This window comes from Kwoniella bestiolae, chromosome 4 (genome assembly GCF_000512585.2).
Source record: "Kwoniella bestiolae CBS 10118 chromosome 4, complete sequence".
NCBI classification, from domain to species: domain Eukaryota; kingdom Fungi; phylum Basidiomycota; class Tremellomycetes; order Tremellales; family Cryptococcaceae; genus Kwoniella; species Kwoniella bestiolae.
The window spans coordinates 2,148,274-2,168,268 of NC_089244.1; the positions used below are offsets into that span (position 1 = coordinate 2,148,274).

A 19,995-nucleotide genomic window follows, 5' to 3' on the forward strand; every position below is an offset into this window, starting at 1 on the left:
CATGTCGTAAAGGCAAATAAATCCTGGGCTCTGACATGGCAGCACCGATGTTTGCCGTTGATTCCCGAGATCATGTGACAAGGCCTTCCATTACATCGCTGTTGTGCGATAACTTCGTTGTGCAGCTTGGCAACCCATACAATTATCACGATTCAAATGATCTGCCAATCAATCAGATCAATGTCATATCCTTCGAACACATGAATCGGCCACAGAAACGAAAGGACACTCCTAAGAGAACGTATCGAGCCTGTTATCCTTGTCGGTCGGTGAGCTAAAAGATTCGTGTAGATGACCAAGATCAGATCTAATTGTGTAAATTGGCTCCCTGCAGCGGAAGCTCAAGTGCGACTTTGGAGATCCCAATAGCCCCAATGAAGGACCGTGTCAAAGATGTAGAAGAGAAGGAAGGGAATGCGAGAAGGTTCAGCCCACTGTCATCAACCCATCAAAAAGGCAAAAATTGGCACTTGATCAATTCAGCAATACTCCCCTTTCACAATCTGACATTCCACTTGGCGATGCCAATGAGGGAGACCGTGCCAGCCTATCCGTATCCGCCAATACAATGCCCTCAGGCCACCACACTATGTCTCAACGGAGCGCCGCTGTTGACGGTGAACAAGATAGCGAAGCGGATGGACAAGATGACGATAACTCGAATGGGTTGGACACAGAGCATGATGCCCTCTTGACCTCCAACATACAGAATCCACATGAGGCATTACAGCTACTGGCATCGGCAAGCAACATCACCAGTCGCCAGAACAATCCAGACGATCCCTCTCCTTCTGCGCCAGCACCACGTGCTTCCCAAGCAAACAGGGAGCGAAAGCAAATATGGCTGAGCTGGGAACCTGTCCAAGAAGAATTGTTGACTGCACAGGAAGCGGAAAATCTCTTGACCTTGTGAGTGCATGAAGTCTCATAAACCGTGAAATAACTCTGACGATGTGTATCAAATGATGCAACAGCTTCGAAGTCGAAATGAGCCCCCTCTACCCTATCTACCCTAAGATCATCTTTACTCCTGAATACCTACATGACCTTGTCACAAAAGAATCTTTCTCGCTTGGAGCAATGCTTGCCATAGCAGCTCGGTACTCAGTCCTACTAGTCAACGGCAGAGATGAACACGTTCACGATGCTATGTCAAGATGGCTTCGCGAGCAGATGCTGTATCTCATGGATGGAGACAATTCTTTGCGGTCGATCAGTACAGTAGAGGCGTTACTTGTACTGAGCGAGTGGCCACTACTCCCACTTTCTCGGGACAATGAACATGAAAGCGAAACATCATCAACCATCGAGTCCGACTCCGCTCAGCTGCTGAAACCGAGTCTTCGATATGATCAGTATTCATGGAGTCAAATCGGTGAGCAAAGTCTGTGAAGGTTTTGGTCATCCACACTTACACCATGGCTTTAGACTGGGCTGTGCGAATTGCGCAGGAGCTAGGACTGCATAATAGGGCTTTCGAGGCAGTCCTTCTGAACCGTTCGGAGACTTGGGAACATTCAAGGATGCTGAAAACTTGGATCTGTCAGTGACCGTCTTCCTTGCCTTTGCTAGCTACACTAATGCAGCTGCCCTAGATTGCTATAACGCGGATCGACAGTAAGTACAAACTGTGATGACATGAGCTGATCATGTAGTATATCTGTTCGACTTGGTGAGTCGTTTTTGCACATTCTCAAGGGCAAGTATTGATATTCATACTGCAGGGAGAAACGCCGTTCTTCAAAATTGTAAGCCGTCAAATGTGGCCACCATTATGTCTGACAAGAGCTACTGCTGATCAAGACGTCCGTCTTTAGATATGTCTGCACAGTGGTGAGAGCAAGTTTCCGATCTGGTCAGCCGACAAGTGAGGGGTCGAGGCGCGCATGAAGTCTGGGTCGACGATGCGTTTGCGCAGAGTCTGGATGCGTGTGTGAGTTGACGAATTGCCAGGCCAGAGCTAGTCCTGACTTCACCGGAAATGTAGCTCATTGGTACCATTCAAGAGCACTTGTGTGAGTGCGTCAACATCAAGCCTTACTTTCCGCTCATTCTTTCGTAGATCCCAACAAAGAGGTCACTCGAAGCATTTTAAGGACCGGCGTGTGGGAATCATTCTTGCGAAGCCTGAGACTAGAGTTGCAATTCATCAAGCGAAGCTGTCAGAGTAAACTGAGTAAGTCTATTGCAATCCTACCAATGCGTTAAGCTAATTCAAGGCTTCAACCAGAGGAGAAAGGGGTAGACGCGGTGATGTTGCAGATTGAGATCGATTATGTCACCCTCTACGCGAACGCTTTAGCGTTACGAGCCCTCCAGGAGAAGCTCAAACGGAGACGTGCGGTAGGTGGCCATCGTGAACTGTGGCTTCTTGACTGCGCTGATGAGGATCAGACATAAAGGCCAAAGATCTATACTACTCTTCGCCTTCCCTGCTGAACTTGGTGGAAGGTCCATGGATCTTGGAGGCTTTGGCTGCTGCTCGATCTATCGTGCAGCTGACTGTCGACACTTTGGCCGGAAAAGGGTACCTACGCTATTGCCCCTCTCGAATCTTTCAGAGAGTGGTATTTGCGGCTACTTTCTTGTTCAAAGTGGGTTTCCCTCCCTTCTCATTGATCCTGTTCTCTTATGCTTTGACGTCATAGGCTCTAGCTTTGGGTGTCGTTGAACATGGCCAGCAGACGGTGTTGGAATTGCTCGGCAATGTCATCGACTCTTTGCGTCGCCATTCGTGTGATGAGCAGCATCTACCAAGAGGCTTTGCCGAACTTCTAGATCGATTGCATGAACATAGACAATCGCTCTCGACGTATCGCATGGTGGAGAAATCGACGCCAAATGAGAAGTCCACTTCACCGAAGCACACAGCCAGTGTTGTGGACAACCTTTGGGCTACCAGCACGAACGATCAGAACCCTGATCCGGTTACTCAAAACTTGCCTCAAAGTGATAGCCATGCCGGTTTGAATATACCTTTGGACAACTTGTTCCCCAATTTCTTCAACGAACAGACACCGTCTGTGGCCCCGACACTCAACGATCTCACCCAGGGGACACAGTCGCTAGCCCACGATCCTACTTTACCTCATTTGAATGCCGGGGATGTGTCTTGGGAGTTTGCGCCAGAACAATTCCTCCCGACTGTGGACCGAGATCAAGATGCAATGATCCAAAGTCTATGGAATCTGGACACGGTGGACCCCACAAGCTTGAACTTGTGGGACACTCTCTTCGGTGATACAGGCAACGGTCAAGAGACTGCCTTTCAACCAAGCTTTGGCATTTTGTAATCTCCATAGGCTCGGTGTATCCAATATGTTCACGTTGTATCGATGTAAGAATATGGCTGTACCACAATGCTAAAACAATTCTTGCGTGATCATTCAAAGGAATCAACGACTTGACATTCCTTTCATTCTACCGTCATCCCATGGGAACATGTCTTCAATTCACTTTACAATCATCAACAAACAATCACCAACCTACAGAAGGGCTTGCTAGCCTGGACTGATGCGGCCTCTGAACTCGTCCCTTCTCCAGATCTACTTCGAATTATCGGCACAAGACCAAGGAGAACCTCCCCCGGACGCTTTACTGGACGCGATGATACCGACAATTGAGCCGTAAGTCTGTTCGAATTGGTGCGTTATCAGCGACCAGTTTATTGAGGCAAACAGCAGGGGATGTATGACTTACACCTGCGATCATGAGGAATGTACCAATGACGATGACAAAGATGTTGAAACCGAGGAGGAATTTGTAAGTGATAGTCTTCTTTGTCTGTCGGTGTTGCCAGTTGTCGTATAGCCACATCCCACCCTGAAGAATGGCCACGCGTTAGTGAGAGCAGAGATGCACCGAGATGGAAATACGCCTACCATCAATTGCATGGACAGAAGAGTGCCGAAGAGAGCTCCTATGAGTCCGACCAATCCCCCGAAGACCGGGATAGCACTACGGTACATTTCTCATCAGCGTGTGCTAAGGCGTCATTGGGCTTACCTAGCGACTATATAAGAAAACAACACGCATCCGGCAACGCATGAAAACCAAACAACATAATGCTTGAACGAGTTTCTTGTCAGATGCTCACTCCCTCTCATCACTCTTAGGAAGACGTATTTGGCGGGAAGCTAAGGAGAGCGAGGTCAGGTAGAGCTTAACACGGGTGCCTGGATCCCACTCACGTGAGTGTAAATCGTCGCAGTGATAAACAGCCCTGGCAAGGCAAGCCCATAGCAAACCTTCTTCATCAGGCCCCCGGCACTACCGAGGGCCGGAGAAGCAACGTATATCCCACAGAAGCAGTAGACAATGATCCCAATCGTCTGCTCAAACTACGTAAGCTGACAGGCTTGCAGTGAAATCGAATCATGACCCACGAGATAAGCCATGGTGACCACTGATTGGCACAAGAGCATAGACCGGGTGTATAGTCTGGGATTCTTCATCTCGGACACGATGCCGAAGCTACAACATGAAAGGGAAACAATTGCAGTCAGCTTGAGAATATCATTCGACTGGCAGTTCACTCACAAGCCTGGCGTACCAGCGAAAGAGAAGACCAATGTGGAGACCGCACTGATAGCATCTGTGAAGCTGGGTTTTCCCCAAATCACCAATCCCTTGTCCCATGAACCGACTTGGGGCGCTTCGGCGGGTCGATCTTGAACCCCTACCGATATGGTCAGGGTGAGCACTGAAAGAGCCGGAAGCCGTCAACATAGGAACGTCGGAGACAGTATGAGTCTTAGCAATACTAACAGGCCGAAAGGATGGATGCCATTCCTATCCAGCCCAACCACGATATCTTGCCCAAGGTCTGAACGCTAGCCAAGCAGAACGTAACGACCGCTGCTACAACAACGAACACCGCTGTGCAAGTCCCGTGTTCACTGATAGCGTTGAGACCGATCGAGATACCCAAAAGTCCAGATCCGGTGACAAAGGTCATGACTGGGGGACGTGTCAGCTTAGCGGGGCGCAAAGAGAATGATGCTTACAGAGCCAGAACGCTGCGCCAATGATCTCCCGTCCGACGGCATCACGGATAAGCAGGAAGCCAACATCGTCAACGCCATCTGTGCACGAAGGATGAGCTTCATTGACGGTACCAAGAAAACGCAGTCTGGACTTACAGACTTCAGGGTGCTTTAGCTTGAAAGTTCCAACGACATAGTCGGACCCTGTGATGTGGTCAGCATCGTCTGTTTGTCATTCGCAGAGTTCGAATGCTCACATGTAGTAATGGAAGCTACAGCTAGCAGACAGATGATACCAGGAACTAGCCCCAGTGTGTGTAGCACGTAAGGAATACCGAGCACACCTAGACCTATCTGGGTCTTGGTCATGAGCACCGCCGTGCCGAGCCACCCTACGTTTCGATAGTTGGGTCCATCTTCATTGATGTTACCGAAGACTGCATCATTCACTGGACCTTGATTGGCTTCGGATACAGTCACATCGGTAGTATATACGCCATCTTTGCCATTCATGTTCTTGTCATCAGAGCCGCTATTGATGCTAGCCTCTGGCTCGTGGGTGATTCGCAGTTCGGAAGAATTGGACATGATGGTGTTGGACGTGGGGCATAGATGCGGCTATGATTCGAGCAAAGCCGCCAATTCACCTATTATATATCACCGACCGGGGCTCAACAAAGATATCGATCATGACGTTGTCCAAATTGCTAAACGAACTTCTCCGGAGTGTTTTTTCATGAAGGGCGGTCACATGAGATAAGATCCTTCCATACATCTCCGGCGCATCCGGGCTTTGCCGAGCTTTTGCGAAGATGATCCATTCCTCGGATTGCCGAAGATTGCCAGTATGTATAGATTTGATATAGAGCTCATATGTCCAGGTCAAGAGTGCACGAACAACGGTGTGCGAGATATGATAAATCTCCTACGTACAAGGTTACTCAGAGCATCTCGATTTATCACCCAAACCGCATCTCACAGTACTCAAAGTCAGCGAAGCACCATGTCATCGTCATCAACAGCGTTTATCGTGCCCAAGATCGAGAATGAGTTCATGCCAACTTACCCTCCCGGGTCGGCTGAGAGAAAGGCTATAGATGAGGCATTAGTGGAGATGAAGAAGCAGATGCCTTTCGAAGTACCTTGTGTGATCAATGGCAAGCCGGTGAGCATTCATTTCGACATTCGTGTAGGCTCTGGCTAATACAATTGCAAGGTCAGAACCGGGGATCTCGTGAAACAACTCACTCCAGATTCCATCGATACCCCTCCGTTGTGCGAGTACCATGCGGCCACGCCTGAAGTTGTTGCGAATGCCATCGAAGGTGCTGTTAAAGCTCAAAAAGCCTGGGCGGCGACTTCTTGGTACGATCGGGCAACAATCTTCCTGAAAGCTGCCGCACTTGTAAGCGGTAAATATAGGACCCAATTGATTGCCGCAACCATGCTCGGTCAGGGGAAGAATGTCTGGCAAGCGGATATAGATGCGATTGCCGAGGTGAGTTGGGCATGATAAGTAATTGGGATGGTATCGCTGAAATCGATCTTAGCTTGCGGACTTCTTCAGGTTTTCCGTCAAACTGGTGGATGACGATTACAAACAACAACCGTTGATCACACCTGATGATGCGGTAAAGTGAGTGAGAAAGGCTCACCAGGTGGTCCGTACTGATAGAAACATCGTAGCCGGATAGAATACCGACCTCTGGAAGGATTCGTGCTCGCAGTTTCACCTTTTAATTTCGTGAGTGACTTGTACACGATCGGTATACATGGAATAAGGCTGCTGACTCACCAAAGACCGCCATCGGAGGAAACCTTGTGACTGTCCCAAGCATCCTTGGGGGTGTCTGTGTCTGGAAACCCTCACCGATGTCAACATACGCGAACTATCTCACACACAAGATCCTGCTTGAGGCTGGTGTACCTGGAGACGTCATCCAATTTGTACCGGTGAGGGAATGCTGTACTTGCTTCACGTAGTTCTGTGTACTAATCGATGTCATCCGCAGGGTGACGCACCTAAGATTGTCGACCAGTGTCTTTCCCACAGAGACTTCGCAGCATTGCATTTCACTGGGTCAACGGATGTTCTGCGATCTTTATGGACCAAGATCGGATCACAGATGCCGACGTACCGATCGTACTCCAGGATCGTCGGAGAGACAGGCGGTAAAAACTTCCACTTGATCCATAAATCGGCTGACATCAAAGCCACCGTCATTCATTGTATCCGATCTGGGTTCGAATACTGTGGGCAGAAGTGCTCTGCACTCAGTAGGCTGTACCTTCCTCGAAGTCTGTACGAGGCTGGCTGGCTGGATGAGTTCGTCAAGCAAACGAAGGAGATAAAGGTTGGTCCTGTGACCGACCACATCAATTTTACGGGTCCAGTCATGTAGGTTGGAAGTGGGTTTATTGCCACGAGATCTGCTGATCCAGCATCCTCAGCAACGAGGCGTCATTTGATCGAATTCTGAGCATCGTGAAACAAGCTGCTGAGGAAGGTGGTAAGATACTCGCTGGAGGATTAGGTAGGTCATTCTGCTGACAAACGTCCTGTACATGCTAACAGCGTATATCAGGTGATAAATCCCAAGGCTACTTTGTTGAGCCAACGATCATCCTCACGGAAGACCCCCACTCGTTGACCATGAAGAAAGAGATCTTCGGTCCTGTCGTGACTGTGTATGTGTATGAAGACGAAAAATGGGCAGAGACTTGCGACCTGATCGACAACACCTCGGATTACGCATTGACAGGTTCAGTGTGAGTGGTCACTGAATCCTTTCGAAGACAGAAGCTGATGATCTGAGCAGGTTCTCGAACGACCGAGATGCGCTTGTTGAAGCTTCGGAACTCTTGCGTAACGCTGCTGGTAACTTGTGTTTGAATGACAAGACCACTGGTGCAGCTGTTGGACAACAGCCATTTGGTGGCTCTCGTGGCTCTGGGACCAACGACAAGTCCGGTACATGGGCTCACTTTTCTCGATTTGTGGTGAGTACGGATGGTATCCACCGTGAGCATATATCTGGGGGCTGACACACAGTGCAATCCTCTCGAACAATCAAGGAGAATTTCGGTGCCGATCCTACGGACTTTAGACATCCTTCGAATTTTGCATAGGTTGTTGTAATGTCAGGCCTACATAGATACAAAGGATGCAGCTGGTAACCTCGTATGATAGAGAACATTCACTGAATGATAGAGTAAGATACGGGCCAGGAAGGGGCTTGCCTCGGTCCGCAAATATGGACTGATGGCAAACGATGTCTAGCTCCGCCAATGGTCATATTTCCTACCCTGTAATTGATTGTCAATGTTCTGCCTGAAGCTGAGCGGAAATGGTTTGCTGATAAGTCAGTCCCTGGGGCTTAAGCTGAACCCTCATGGATTCTCAAAGCATTGCCTGATAAGCACTGCGTATCGCTTCACCTGACACAGTCTTCAGAGGCTAAAAATGGATGAGCAATTCCTCTTGATTGGGTCAAAGTGACTAACACGATGAAGAGATAACATCATGCATGGGTGTTACGGTCTGATACAATGTCACTAACGTGAGTGTTGATTTATCTAGTCCTACAACTTGGCCTGTAAAGCGCCTACAAGCGCTTCGACTGTTCCGACCAGAGATTTGTGCTTGTAAAACGTTCGGGAAGCATCAACTCGCCCAAAAATCTGATGATCATAGGCCCAGATGGCCTTCTGTTCTGGAGGAAGGGTACCTTCCACCGAGGAAAGAATGAGGTCACCTAGTATTGGCATGAACTCTGTGAAGGATATTAGCCATCTCCCAGCTTCGCAATGGATATACGATACATGAGAACTCACTGAAAGCATGTCCACAGCAGCCTGCCGCTATGAATAGTGACGGATACTTGGGATGATAGTCTATCAGCCAGTCTCCCGAAGGTCGGTCCGAATACCTGTGTGTTATCAATCAGTCGTCCTTGCTTTGTAAGTAGGCACTTACCAGCACAGCCGAGTGTTGGACCATGGCTTCTGAGCCAACTCAGGATACACCCTCGCGAGTCCCGCCTTCAATGCATCAGCAGCTTCTTGTGGAATATGCTGCCTTTCGTATCCTGGTGTCAAAATCGTTCGAGGCAAGGAGCGGTAGTCGCCAATAGGATTGAGGTACCCTTGTTGGTGTATGGCACATTTGACGATACCATCCTCTGTTGGCTATGTTGAGGGGAACGATTAGCCATTGAACCAAGTCTACTTGACGAGGATGTGCACACTTACAGGAAAAATATAGCTGTTACCACGCGGGAGGAACAAGGCCTGATCAGCACGGACATGCTGGGAGCTGTACGTCATTTCACTCACAATCCGTTATCGACCGTACGTGTCACCTACCATCCGGCGTGTCAGTATGCTACAATGTGTGTCGGCCGGGAGCGACTACTCACAGGTACATCTTTATATCGTTTCAACTCTTCGCGATTCAATTTCACTACTCCGACCACCTGACCCGTTGGCAATAGCTCAGATGCCAGTTCAGGCACTAATTTCGGCGTCCATGCTCCCATGGTGAGAAGCACAAAGTCCGCACAGTAACTGGATCCGTCCTTGGCACGAACTCCTCTTACGTCTATCTTGCCTTTACTTACTCCATATAGGAGCTCTTCGGCCTCAGCACCCACGAATCTCACTCCAGCCGCTCGAAGTCGTCTGATCGTGTCAACCACAGCTCCATGAGAATGACCCCATCCACCCGCTTCGTTGATGTCTAGAACACCCGTTCAGTATCCCATTGTATTGCTTAGTAGGGATACACTCACATGAATCCTGATCTGCAAATTCACCCAGTGCGACCCCGTCCGGATATACCTTCTTCACATCGTCCGCTGTTTCCAGTATGTATGCATCTTTACCTTCCGTCTGCATCCCAGGCAGAGAATTGACCGCCAAAGCTCTCTTGATATAGTCGGACTGGACCGCCGACTTTGCGATCGATACAACCACTCCAGTCTCATGATAGTGTTCTTGCCATTCCGGAGTACGCCATAAATCCATAGCTTTGTGAGCTAGACGAGCATAGATCTCATCACTGTACTCTTGTCTGATTATCTATTACCAAGAGTCAGCGTGACACACGGTAAGTGAGCTTAGCTTACCTTGTTGAAATCATACGATGCCGCATCCATTGCTGGTGGCTCAGCCGATCGATCGAGCATCGTGATGAGATGTCCATGGTTCTTGTAAGTACCTTTGATAAGAGATAAAGCGGTGGATGAGCCGTATTCGCCGGAACCGACAATCTAGACATTGGTCGTCAGTACAGAATGGCTAACAACCATATCATCACTCACGAGGACTCGTTTGGGAGGTGCTAAGATTGTCATAGTGAAAAAATATGCAAAGTGCTGATGTGCAAGAACGTCCATAGTCATGTGTGTCAGATGATCGTAAGTATTTATCAAGTCTTTGCCCGATAAGCAGGGATGTAAGTTGCCGAGCATTACCGAGGGCTTCGCAACAATGACCCTCGGAGCGATCTTTACCGAACATCGCCGTTTAGAGTCACCGGCGAGACAACTTTCGCACCAAGCCGAGATCGTCATGTGGGATCAACTTCTTATCGAAACAGAGTGATACAAATAGATAGGCCCCCCTTGGGGGGCATTCCCACTTCCGAAAGCTACGCTTACCTTAACCACCTCCCTCACCTATCAATGGCAGCTAGATTTGCTCGTCAGTTCTCTCGACCTAGATTCATAACATCGACTGCATCTGCAGGTCTGCTATACTCAGCGTACACGTTCCAAGATGACGCGGTAGAAAAATCGTCCAAGACACCATTGGCTAATGATCCCATGTTGAGGTCGATGTCTTTCGGTAGCTTGCTGGGAACTTGGATCGTATACAAGTCCTGGTGAGCTTGACCGGAAAGTGCTAGCTGTTGTGGATCACTGATATCGGAGGTTGGCTTCAGCTCCTTCGCCCAATTGGTCGACTCGTCAGAATCGATACTGTCAATAACCAATAGTGTTCCAGGGTTGCGTGAGCTTTCTCAGTGAGTTCGTCACAGTCATGTAGACGCTTAAGCTCAATGACCGTATAGCTTCGTAATTCGACATACCTTCTTTAAACAGTTTGTGGGCGGAGACACCGCGGAAGACTGTATCCCCACGATCCGTCGCCTAAAAGAAAACAACGTGGGGTGTCTACTAACGTACAGTGTGGAGGAAGAGTCGATCGAGCACATAGAGGGACGCAGTACACTTGATCTGATAAGGGCGAATGTGCAGGAGACTATCAGATCGATAGAGATTGCAGGACGGGAGAATAAGGCGGCATCACCAGAGGGACAGATAGCAAGCACGTGGGTTGCATTAAAGCTGGTAAGTCCGAAAGTGATCATATCTAGACTATTGGAAAGGCTTTATAACGCTGACAAGTAGCTCGCAGACTGGCATGACTGATCCGGAGATCCTGCGAAGAGCGTCGGATCTAATCCTGAAGAAGAGAAAAGAACATCCCCAGGGTACTGCGATCCCATACCCCGGAGTAAGCTTGCTGAACTTTGTATTGCACATGTCGCAGCTAATCATATTGATTAGAGCCCCACCAATCACGAGCTAGCGCAATACATGCAGCCTGATCCGGATTCATTGAGTGCATCGGATATCGCACGGCTGAAAGTACTTCACGAAGATATGCGTAGTATTTTGTTAGCCGCACAGCAGCATGGAGTAAGGGTGGTCATCGACTCGGAGCAGAGCTATTATCAGGTCAGTTCACCCGAAAGCTCCCTGCGATGTCGACTGATCCGATCCATAGCCTGCGACGGACGTGATGCAAATGATTCTATCTCAAGAATTCAATAGACTTGCGAGCAGCGATGACAGAGTCAGCCCTGTCTTACCATTGGTTTACGGAACCTACCAATCGTACCTCCGGAGGTGAGTTGAATGGTGTTGAATGCTGTATCTGATATCGTTCAGAAACGCTCAGCATATCCAACAATCGCTCGGCCATGCGCAAGAACATGGGTATTGCTTGGGTGTCAAGTTAGTGCGAGGCGCATACCGAGAGCAGGAGCTTGAACTGTGGTCAAATGATGGACAAGAGGGTACTCCTCCTGTGTGGCTGACTAAAGCCGAGACGGATGCGTGCTACAACTCTTGTCTTGATATGGTAGTCGATCAGATAGAACAAGATATGGCCAAGCCTTCACCAAGCGTGGGATTGGTGTTGGCGACGCACAATCAGCAGAGTGTTGAGCACATCATATATCAGATGAAGCAGAAGAAGATGGCAAGAAACACCACTAATGGGTTAGAGTTGGATCCCAAGATACGTCAGAAGATTATTATCGCACAACTTTATGGTAAGACGTTTGACATGAGCAAGTATGTCATACATGGGCTGATCAAGGGGTACCACAGGGATGAACGATAGGATGACCAGCTGGCTCTCGCATACTTTCTCACACAAGGGTGAACCGATGGTGATGAAGTACGTGCCATACGGTGCTCTGGCTGAGGTGATGCCCTACCTAAGCAGGAGAGCTGTGGAGAACAAGTCGGTACTGGGTGGAGACACTGGTGCGAAGCGTGAAGCGGAACGTGTGTGGGATGAGATGAATCGAAGGGTGGGCTTGAACATATGAAGGGGAAGTAGAGGATGTATACACTGTAACATGATGTTCAGCGATACCCCAGACGACACTGACACTCCTCCTTGAGCCTCATCATGTCGATTTATATACATGCATGATTTGTATTCAGCGTACTTCCCCCCTAGATCTGTGGTGGGTTGGATGAAATTCGTGTAGGATTTATTGATACACAGTGGTGGAGGGATTGGATTATATGATACAGTGGGTGGGTATCGATTGCTCGAGCCCTGTGGATATTCCTATTATTACAGCATCGTTGAAAAAAAGAGATTATTACAGCATCGTTGAAAAAAAGAGAATCTGGATCGACTCACACGAAATAGCTCTCGTTGACCAAGTACAGCTAAATCCTTCTCTCCGTCTCCCTAATCTCTTTGTTCATACCTCCACCTAGACCTTCTTCATTTCTATCAATAGGTACCGACGGAGGGCTAGCTGATTCTACGTCCTTGAGTTGTGCGGTGTGTTGGTGATGATTGGGTTTAAAGAACATGGTGGTGCACAGGAGGCAACATGCTGTCCATTCAGGTAGCACGGAGAAGATGTTCTCCATTACGATGAACACCTTTGTAAAGCTGAAGACTGAGCTGTAAGCTTCAGGGTTGGCGTAATTGATTGGGGCGACAACAGCTTGAAGTAAACCAAAAATACCCCGGATGATGAGAGGAGGCCAGGCGATGATGAGAACAAGTACGTCCGGGCTGATGGATCTGATAAGAGGGCGGTTGGCTGCATCGACAGCGCCGTGATTATTGTCGACTCTAAAGAAATGATTCCATCCTCTAGGTAGTGTACCGCTGGGGTTGCGATCTTGGTTGACGGATAGGATGAGGAAGATGGCTAGCAGGATGTTGATGGCGAGGAAGATTGCTTGACCTGTAGCTCGCATGATCTCGCCATCGTGGATGCGGTCCCAGAAGTCTGGGTCAGTGTAGTCGACACCGGTAGCCCGAGTACCACCGACGATGATGATGGTGTTGGCCTAGGGGTGGAGGGTCAGGAGGAGCCGCATGGGAAAAAGAAAGAATCGTCTACTCACGCCTATCAAAGTCCAATGAATGATGGTCATAACCCATGGATCCTTCTTTCCATCCTTGTTCTTTGCGGTCAACGCCCTCTTCAATCTAACATACCATGGATCTTTCTTCCCATCCTTTTCTTCATTCTTGTTGGGTTTACCTTCGAGCCAGCTACCACTGATTGGGTACACATGTTGATGATGATGGATGAGGAAGCGATAAGCGCACAATACCAGTGAGAAGTAGCCTTCTGCACCTAGGACGAAGAATGCGATAAGCAGACCAGCATCGAGTTGATCTTTGGTACCGGTAGCGATGGCGACGGACTGAGCAGACAGACGGAGACAGACGTGGAATAAGAGGAAGGAGTAGACTGATTTGAAGCTGATGAGTTTGGTCGAGAAGCCGTAGATGAGGATTGAGAAGTTGATCGAGTATAGGACGAGGAAGACTACACCTCCTATCCCTTCACCGTGGAGTGTCATGGTGGTGGGAGTGAGTGGGCAGGGGTAGGGAGAGTGATAGCGGTATTAGTGATGTAGTGGTCGTTGATAGGATGTATAGTGTATAGTATGTATATACATCGTATGTAGTATATGTAGTATATGTATAAATAGTGTGTCATGCTATGTTATGTGAACCCGTGCTTATAATCTCGGTTCCGATATCTACTCCGAGATCAGAGAGATCAGTGCACACTAACTAATCTAGCACACTACTACTAGTGTCGGCATCACCGAGATCACCGAGATTACTACATATAGTATTTATCATACAGAGCAAAGCAAGGCACGTGCTCTCCCTCTCCTGCTGTAAGCTTAAGTTAACCTCTGCGACTGAAAGAGAGTGAGTCAAAGGAAGGAAGTGATGACGTACTACTGTACACTACGCATCTGTCTGATCGGGGCTATGCAGTTAATGCTTAAAGCAACGTGACATTGTACGAGTACTGTCATCTTAAGCTTAGATCTCCCGTCTTTGTTTACTACTACTGCTGTATTCCATGCCGCACTGTACGGTATCCCCCTAACCCACGATATACGAATATACATACTGTACAGTACTGTAGCGTAGAGTAGTAATCACTTGATACCGTTTCATTTTAACCCCGTACCGTGTAGCACCCTACACACCCACATCCTCACATCTACAAACAATCGAGTAAAGACAAAGACATATTTACAGTACATACATGTAGGCACGCGCTAATCTCGTCAACCATTCTCCCGCACACCTCAAAGTCTATTTGACTGCCGCTCTCTGATCTCGCAACATGACCCGGATCGCGTGAGTGGGTCCCGTTCAGACTGTAGATCTCACTGGTTGAACAGCGACAAACATATCTTCCTGTTGGTGCAGGTGCAAGTCAGTGCTGGCCCCGCCTCAGAGCGACTGTATCGAAAGAGCACTTGCCTTATCATCAGATCCGTCGTTCAGCTTGGTGTCAGTTTGGACGCCTTCCACTTTAGCCATCTCAACTTGTGCCATCCGGGCACCGACTCCGGTAGTTTTGAACGACGAGTACTGCCAGCCCCAACGGAATCGCTGTTTCAGACAAGGAGAAAAAACGTGAGCGGAAACTTCATGACCGATATCGAGACTGAGGTACTCACGCTTGACAACTCATCCATTTCTTCGAGCGACCGCCCCTTGAGCTCAGGCAGGAACAAGACAGCAAACACTAGCGCTAACACGGCGACTCCGCCCCAGATGTACCCAATCTTACCTCCTATACCCCCATAAGGCTTGTTCATAATGTACGGCGAGCAGAACGAGACAATCCAAGCGAAAATCAGATCGGCCGTAGTTCCGACCATCATAACTAGGCATATGATCTCAGTCGGCAGGCTTTCTCTTTTGATAAACGACGACAAAGGCTCACGCTTCTTTCTCATCCTCGGACCTCCCAATTCGGCACTCATCATATCTAAGAACACCGGCAGGTATCAGCGAATAGGCTTTGCGTTCTGGGACAGGACCACTCACAAGCATGCGTCGCCCAGGAGAGCTTAGTGGACCATATCTTGAGGACAAAACTGGCCACAACAACGTTGTTGGCTGATGTCGTGTGAGTAGAGGATCCACCCAACCCAGCGATGAGGCAATCCCATAGAATCAGAAGAGCTGATCCGAGTATGCACAATGGTCTTCGACCAACGATATCCGTGGTAAAGATGGCGATGAAGGCTCCGACAGCTCCCATGCACTGTACAATGATATTATAGGTGAAAGATTTCGCTCCAAGGCCGATCGATACCAAGAAGCTGGCTCATCAAGCTCGTCAGCAATACAGCTGCTGCTGCGTCACAGGACACCCACTGGTAGAAGAGGTAACTTACGTTGGACCGTACCTGTATGATAGTTGTACAAGCTAGTGATTAGCGATGCTATTTCCTCCCCAACCGTCGAACAAACACTTACGCGGCGTAGAACGAGTTACCGGTGCACTGATAAAAAAAGAAAAAGATGATGACATAGAATGATCGACGGACATACGACCCTTTGGAGAGATCGGCCCAGCGAGCTGTGTTGTTTTGCACATCGTACTCGATTGCTTGTTCGATCACTTCCAGCTCGGCTTTACACAATCCTGCGGCCGCATGCTCCTTTGTACGTAGCTTTCGAAGACCTCGGAGGGCCTCCTCTTTTCGACCTTTCAGAACCAGCCAACGGGGGGACTCGATGGACATGGGTAACAAAACAATCAGTAGCACAGCGGGTATCATTTGCGCTCCTACAGGTACCATCCATCCGATCTTTCTTGTTTCAGTAGCGTACGCTCTGTGTTATCGATCAGCAAGCATGAACTGCCTTGGAGTGTCATGTACTCACCTGCACATGGCCGCTCCCCATACCGCTCCGACAGTGTTCACGGGGGTCACAAGACCCGCAGCAAACCCACGAAGGGACATAGGCGCAATCTCGGCCGCATAGGTAGGTGCGGCTGATTCGATCCATCCCACCAATACGTAAGATAACACCCGGCCAGCAGTGAACTGGATCCACTCTCTGAGGACCACAAATGACCGTGAGCGACCTGTTTCATCGGTCTGTAACGATCAGCGACACCTACTTGGCAGTGATCTGTACTATGACCACCACAAATTGAATGAACGCAATGGCCCAGAACAGCTTCTTGTACCCAAACCGCTCAACGATAGGCTCGAAAGTTACGGTGCCCACGAGTCGTCCCAAATATGTGACTAAAGAGCCGTCGAACGTCAGCGTCAAGCTGGCTGAACGTAGATGTGTGACTGACTTGAATTGACGATGGCTTGCCTGTACGTCGTAAGCTTGTATACACCATTGACGTTCGTTCCAAATTGAGAGGTCCAAGACGGAAGAGCTTGAAGAGCACCGAATATCGATGAGTCGCTGTGAGAACGATCAGCATTGACACGGCAATAAAAATTCAGTAGTATGAGGCCCTACATTCCGAAAATCAAGTCAGACACTGTGAAAGTGATGATACAATAAGCAAACCATGGAGTCGCTTGTCCCCAATCGGCTTTGAAGGATCTGAAAGCTTTCATCTTTGACTCGATGTTTCGGAGATGAGTAAGACCAGTGTTTGCCACGAGAGGAAGGCTCTCACGAAGATGCCTCCCAAAGGTCCCGCCTTTATGGGACTCATGCGTTATCAACAGATCGATGTGATTGATAACATTAACATCGTAGTTGGGTGAATTGATGAGGTACCCGGTGCTCCGCGTACCGGGTTTGTGACTTGGTCGACGGTATTTCGGTAAATCTGCATCTTTCGGGGTAAACGGTATTTCGGCTCAGTGCGTTGATCTCGTCATGTGATGCTTACGCTGGATACATCACTACTCGCTGAGAGAAGCTGTACAAACAGCAGAACCAGTCGAATGGAAATACAAAACGGCATTCGCATCGTGAAAGATGTACATCTGTTGGCTCAATAGTAACGCTCCAATACATAATTTGACTTTGCTATCCGATTCGCCATGACACTTTCTAAAGGGAAAGCCCTAGACGAAGTCCAGCTCGCTGCTGCTCGTAAGGCAATGGTACCCAATGTCCTGAGGGACAAGACTCGAAGAGGGGGGCTGGCACACTCATGCTCGCTAAAAATGATCAGCAACGTTGAAGCCGTCCACTTCATTGCTCTCGCCGGTTACGACGCTGTATTACTTGATTTGGAACACGGGAGTTTCAGTCTTGATACAGCAAATCAGCTTAGTTGCGCGGCATTGCTGGCTGGGTATGTTCAACTCTTCGATCTCACTTGTCTCATAAAGGCGTTTTGCTAATACATGGCATAGAATCACACCCATTGTCCGCGTGCCCGCCAACACTTCCGACTGGATTTCGCGAGCTCTGGACGGAGGCGCTCAAGCTGTTATTGTACCACATGTCCAGAACGCTCAAGAAGCCGAAAACGTGGTGCGATATGCGCGTTTTGCTCCTCTTGGCGAACGATCAGCGACTGGAGGTATGCCCATTATGCGATATGCCAATCTTCCTCCTCGATATGCGAATATTGCGTGCAATGAAAACATCACGGTGATATGTATGGTTGAGTCTGTCAAGGCTGTGGAATGTGTCGAGTGAGTTGCCGTGCTAGACAGAGCGTGTCGGCGGTCGTAGCACTGATGACAATCCTTGGCACAGATCCATCGCCGCTGTTCCAGGAGTAGACGTAATACTCGTTGGCCATGGTGATTTGACGCAAGAGTGAGCATGTTCCCCAATATTTCTAATCCTGGAAGCTGATCTTGTGCGTAGTATGGGTATTCCTGGAGAATACGATGATCCTCGAGTAGGAGAGGCATTTGCGAGAGTATGCGCAGCAGCCAAAAAGGCTTCGGTCAATGGACGAAAAGTACACGTAGGAATGGGTGGTCTGCAGTGAGTGTTTTTCATGTCATCCCAAAAATGGCGCTGGTTGATTCCCTTCTTGTCGCTGTCAGTACGCGACCTGACCTCCAGGAGAAACTTGTCAAGAAGCATCCGGAAGCTAGATTCGCTATGTCGGGCGCTGACAGTGGGTTCCTCCTTGCCGGGATTATGGGCGGAGGCAAGATTTCTCAGGGTGTTTCGGCAGGAGTTCTGGCTTAGATGTCATATACAGCGGAACGTAATACGAACCATATGCAAATAGGCCAAATTCATCTCGCTGTTCCACTGAGCTGTTAGTGGTGATAGAGGCTGGCATCCCATCACCCAGGCATCTCGAGTACATACTTCAGTACATCTTCAAGCAATCGCAGGCTTGATTCACACCGTGCACGCACTGCTATTGGTGAGATCTCAGTCAGGTGTGGTGAGCGTCGACAGAGACTTCAATCGTGACGTTGCCAAGAACACGATAGTCAACTGACCATTGTCGTCTTCTTTCGTGCTCATCGTTGATTGGCACACTGAATGAATACTTGTGGTAAGGCACTGGTATAAGCAGCTGCATCACGACACTGTCGAACAGCCGCAACGTCTGATCCCGCAACCAATGTACATATAATCTTGTAGTCAGCGAACAGACGAGATCTGCTATACCTTGGCATTTGTATAGGGCACAAGCGGGCTTCTCGACAATTGGCATGCATAAATGAACACAATGATCTATCGTCTATCATCACTTTTCTCCTTATGCTTGGGCGATGCACTCGATCTCAAAACACAATGATCTATCGTCTATCATCACTTTTTTCCTTATGCTTGGGCGATGCACTCGATCTCGATGGTAGTGCTGGGGTGACCAGGGAGCTTTCCGGCTTGGATACAAGTTCTTGCAGGGCAGGGGCTGGGGAGGAACTGTGCAAAGAGAGGTAAGCAATCAGCTCTGTCAAAAGCCCATACAGAATCATACCCACAGCAACGAATGCCTTGTTCATTTCAAGGTAGTCATCCATGTCTTTCAGGAAGATGTTATACTTCAAGACCTTTTCTTGAGATGAACCAGCGAGTTCTAAGACATCTTTGAGCTGGGAGAGAGCTTGAGTCTGCAGACTTTTTCATCAGTCTCCAGCTACTGAACGCATAGTGGACGAGCTTAACACCCACGGTAGCAGGACCAACGGGACCAGGCGCTGTTTGTCCGGAGCAGAAAATGAGTCCCGGAACTTTAGTAGCGGGACCTGTGGTGTAAGATCGCTCAGTTAGAGCAGCTAGGTAGCGATATATGAAGGAACCTACAGTTATGAGGTTTGAGGGGGTATTTTTCGTTGGAGATGATTTCTCGAGACATGTTGACTAAGCTTGAGTTTGGTATTCCTCTGAGGCAGGTAAGTTAGGTGGGTCAATCAGATTAGGTAGACGATGATATATATGTATATAGTGAACGTATGCATAGAATGCATAGATCAACTGATGCGGCTCTTTGGGTGGACTGACGGGA

At 48.7% G+C, this 19,995-nt stretch overlaps 9 protein-coding genes across 9 annotated transcripts; 4 read left to right on the forward strand and 5 right to left on the reverse strand.

Annotated features, from left to right (window-relative positions):
* Nucleotides 1-200: 200 nt before the first annotated feature.
* Nucleotides 201-3,293, forward strand: I302_106383 (uncharacterized protein; the record flags this gene model as incomplete). Its single annotated transcript, XM_065870262.1, has 12 exons — nt 201-269; nt 335-909; nt 975-1,375; nt 1,429-1,542; nt 1,596-1,617; nt 1,699-1,748; nt 1,845-1,933; nt 1,988-2,015; nt 2,063-2,176; nt 2,231-2,343; nt 2,403-2,594; nt 2,649-3,293. 12 exons carry the CDS (start codon nt 201-203, stop codon nt 3,291-3,293), a joined length of 2,412 nt encoding a protein of 803 aa, XP_065726334.1.
* A 252-nt stretch (nt 3,294-3,545) lies between these two features.
* On the reverse strand, nt 3,546-5,573 carry I302_106384 (uncharacterized protein; the record flags this gene model as incomplete). The annotated part of the gene is made up of 11 exons (XM_019192124.1): nt 3,546-3,632; nt 3,700-3,822; nt 3,882-3,957; nt 4,006-4,136; nt 4,191-4,331; nt 4,386-4,473; nt 4,540-4,702; nt 4,768-4,959; nt 5,007-5,084; nt 5,142-5,189; nt 5,243-5,573. 11 exons carry the CDS (start codon nt 5,571-5,573, stop codon nt 3,546-3,548), a joined length of 1,458 nt encoding a protein of 485 aa, XP_019046754.1.
* A 415-nt stretch (nt 5,574-5,988) lies between these two features.
* I302_106385 (1-pyrroline-5-carboxylate dehydrogenase) lies at nt 5,989-8,114 on the forward strand (the record flags this gene model as incomplete). Its single annotated transcript, XM_019192125.1, has 10 exons — nt 5,989-6,150; nt 6,202-6,483; nt 6,536-6,621; nt 6,672-6,729; nt 6,786-6,938; nt 6,998-7,383; nt 7,437-7,519; nt 7,571-7,754; nt 7,805-7,989; nt 8,038-8,114. 10 exons carry the CDS (start codon nt 5,989-5,991, stop codon nt 8,112-8,114), a joined length of 1,656 nt encoding a protein of 551 aa, XP_019046755.1.
* Nucleotides 8,115-8,567: 453 nt separating this feature from the next.
* Nucleotides 8,568-10,339, reverse strand: I302_106386 (uncharacterized protein; the record flags this gene model as incomplete). Its single annotated transcript, XM_065870263.1, has 9 exons — nt 8,568-8,758; nt 8,820-8,914; nt 8,962-9,173; nt 9,237-9,249; nt 9,321-9,346; nt 9,404-9,723; nt 9,776-10,064; nt 10,112-10,255; nt 10,307-10,339. The coding sequence occupies 9 exons, from the start codon at nt 10,337-10,339 to the stop codon at nt 8,568-8,570; spliced, it is 1,323 nt and encodes a 440-aa protein (XP_065726335.1).
* Nucleotides 10,340-10,669: 330 nt separating this feature from the next.
* On the forward strand, nt 10,670-12,609 carry I302_106387 (uncharacterized protein; the record flags this gene model as incomplete). Its single annotated transcript, XM_019192127.1, has 8 exons — nt 10,670-10,869; nt 10,930-11,010; nt 11,059-11,338; nt 11,406-11,504; nt 11,558-11,728; nt 11,778-11,899; nt 11,942-12,327; nt 12,386-12,609. The coding sequence occupies 8 exons, from the start codon at nt 10,670-10,672 to the stop codon at nt 12,607-12,609; spliced, it is 1,563 nt and encodes a 520-aa protein (XP_019046757.1).
* A 352-nt stretch (nt 12,610-12,961) lies between these two features.
* On the reverse strand, nt 12,962-14,122 carry I302_106388 (uncharacterized protein; the record flags this gene model as incomplete). The annotated part of the gene is made up of 2 exons (XM_019192128.1): nt 12,962-13,600; nt 13,658-14,122. 2 exons carry the CDS (start codon nt 14,120-14,122, stop codon nt 12,962-12,964), a joined length of 1,104 nt encoding a protein of 367 aa, XP_019046758.1.
* An 898-nt stretch (nt 14,123-15,020) lies between these two features.
* On the reverse strand, nt 15,021-17,170 carry I302_106389 (uncharacterized protein; the record flags this gene model as incomplete). Its single annotated transcript, XM_065870264.1, has 10 exons — nt 15,021-15,182; nt 15,251-15,459; nt 15,520-15,564; nt 15,624-15,901; nt 15,977-15,988; nt 16,059-16,418; nt 16,470-16,646; nt 16,711-16,840; nt 16,897-17,012; nt 17,070-17,170. 10 exons carry the CDS (start codon nt 17,168-17,170, stop codon nt 15,021-15,023), a joined length of 1,590 nt encoding a protein of 529 aa, XP_065726336.1.
* Nucleotides 17,171-17,605: 435 nt separating this feature from the next.
* Nucleotides 17,606-18,719, forward strand: I302_106390 (uncharacterized protein; the record flags this gene model as incomplete). The annotated part of the gene is made up of 5 exons (XM_019192130.1): nt 17,606-17,862; nt 17,924-18,208; nt 18,273-18,335; nt 18,387-18,509; nt 18,572-18,719. The coding sequence occupies 5 exons, from the start codon at nt 17,606-17,608 to the stop codon at nt 18,717-18,719; spliced, it is 876 nt and encodes a 291-aa protein (XP_019046760.1).
* A 591-nt stretch (nt 18,720-19,310) lies between these two features.
* Nucleotides 19,311-19,845, reverse strand: I302_106391 (uncharacterized protein; the record flags this gene model as incomplete). The annotated part of the gene is made up of 4 exons (XM_019192131.1): nt 19,311-19,412; nt 19,472-19,600; nt 19,662-19,735; nt 19,794-19,845. The coding sequence occupies 4 exons, from the start codon at nt 19,843-19,845 to the stop codon at nt 19,311-19,313; spliced, it is 357 nt and encodes a 118-aa protein (XP_019046761.1).
* Between the last annotated feature and the right edge of the window lie 150 nt (nt 19,846-19,995).